Source organism: Orycteropus afer, unplaced genomic scaffold, assembly GCF_000298275.1.
Source record: "Orycteropus afer afer isolate SDZICR_OR568_19922 unplaced genomic scaffold, OryAfe1.0 scaffold00371, whole genome shotgun sequence".
NCBI classification, from domain to species: domain Eukaryota; kingdom Metazoa; phylum Chordata; class Mammalia; order Tubulidentata; family Orycteropodidae; genus Orycteropus; species Orycteropus afer.
In genome coordinates, this window is record NW_006921958.1 from 642327 (window position 1) to 643583 (window position 1257).

Sequence of the window (1257 nt, forward strand, 5' to 3'; positions counted from 1 at the left end):
TTTTAATCCCCTTTCTCCTGCTCTTCTGGCCTGCTGCTTTGGGCATCCCTGAGTTGTCTCTCCTCACCTGTATCCCTTTACGAAGCTCCCGTTCCCACACGGTGACGAAGGGCCGCGAGTGCTTGCGGTGGTGGATGAGCCACAGAGACAAGGTCTGACGCTCTGCTGCGAGTTGCTCAACTCTGACAGCTTCTTCTCCAGCAAAGCCTCAGAGACGGCGGACATCCCTCCGACACCACGTCCACGCCGTCCCATGCGCTGGGGCCGCAGGGAGGAGAGTTTCACCGCCCTCCTCGCTGCCTCATCCCCTCACCCCACCCTACCCCACGCCCTCAATATCCCCGGCACCACATCCAAGTCCGGCCGCAAACCAGCAAGTAATTTAATGGTAATATGTTAAAAAAAAATAAACTCCAGATACCAAGTGTTAGCTGCCTAGTGGTATGTGGGCCACTTAATGAACCCAGAGCATAAGAGTCTGGCCTCACCTCACTTTAGGAAGTGAGACAGTCCACATCGCCACCATCCAAGAACAAGATGAAATCCTAAATAACAGTAAGAAGTGACCAAATGTCTAAGACAGGGCTTTATGTCTCATCTCACCAACAGTGGGTCACAGGCCCAGAAGATGGCAGAGCTGGCGGCAGAGATGGGACACTTCTAAAGCCACCTCTTCTTGTGTGTTGACTACAAACTCCTATCCTTACACAGCAAAGCAAGAGCGACAAGGGCGGCCTCTCTGCAGAACAAAGTCAGAGCTGCACCATTCATGAAAAGACGCCTTTTCCAAAGAAGAAGAGAATGGATGTGTTCCCCTGTCTGGGATCCAGCCACGGCCCCAGGTGTCTTACCTGTAAATGAAGGATTTTGGATTCGTTATTTCGAAGCATTTCCTTTTGCCGCTCAATTTCAATTTCGAAGCTACAGATCTGGTTGTGCAAACTCTGTATGCTCTTGTTCTTCTCAACACTTTCATTCTGCAGCAGGGACACCTGGAAAACAGGTCTTCAATTAATCTCAGAAAAACAGTTTCATGGTTAACTACTCCCAATTACAACAGCAGAGATTAAGTCATCACAGTAGAGCCCTCTGGACAGTTCAATGGAAGGAACTGTTCCTGGAAAAATGTTCCCTCCACAGAGGAAGTGGCAGTCCTGGGAGCTGTGCGGGAGCCCATCCAGCACATTCCTCAAAACCCTCCCAGTGCCCAAGGGAGGCAGAGCGCGGCAGCAATGGGATGCAGAATGAACGGGATGC

At 51.0% G+C, this 1257-nt stretch overlaps 1 protein-coding gene across 1 annotated transcript in view; it reads right to left on the reverse strand.

The window, feature by feature from the left end:
• TRAF3 (TNF receptor associated factor 3) overlaps positions 1-1257 on the reverse strand; it is a 47489-nt gene that overhangs the window by 10547 nt on the left and 35685 nt on the right. Inside the window, exon 8 of the mRNA XM_007953111.2 lies at positions 852-992. Within this exon, the coding sequence (XP_007951302.1) occupies positions 852-992 (141 nt within the window). The remainder of the gene's footprint in view (positions 1-851; positions 993-1257) is intronic.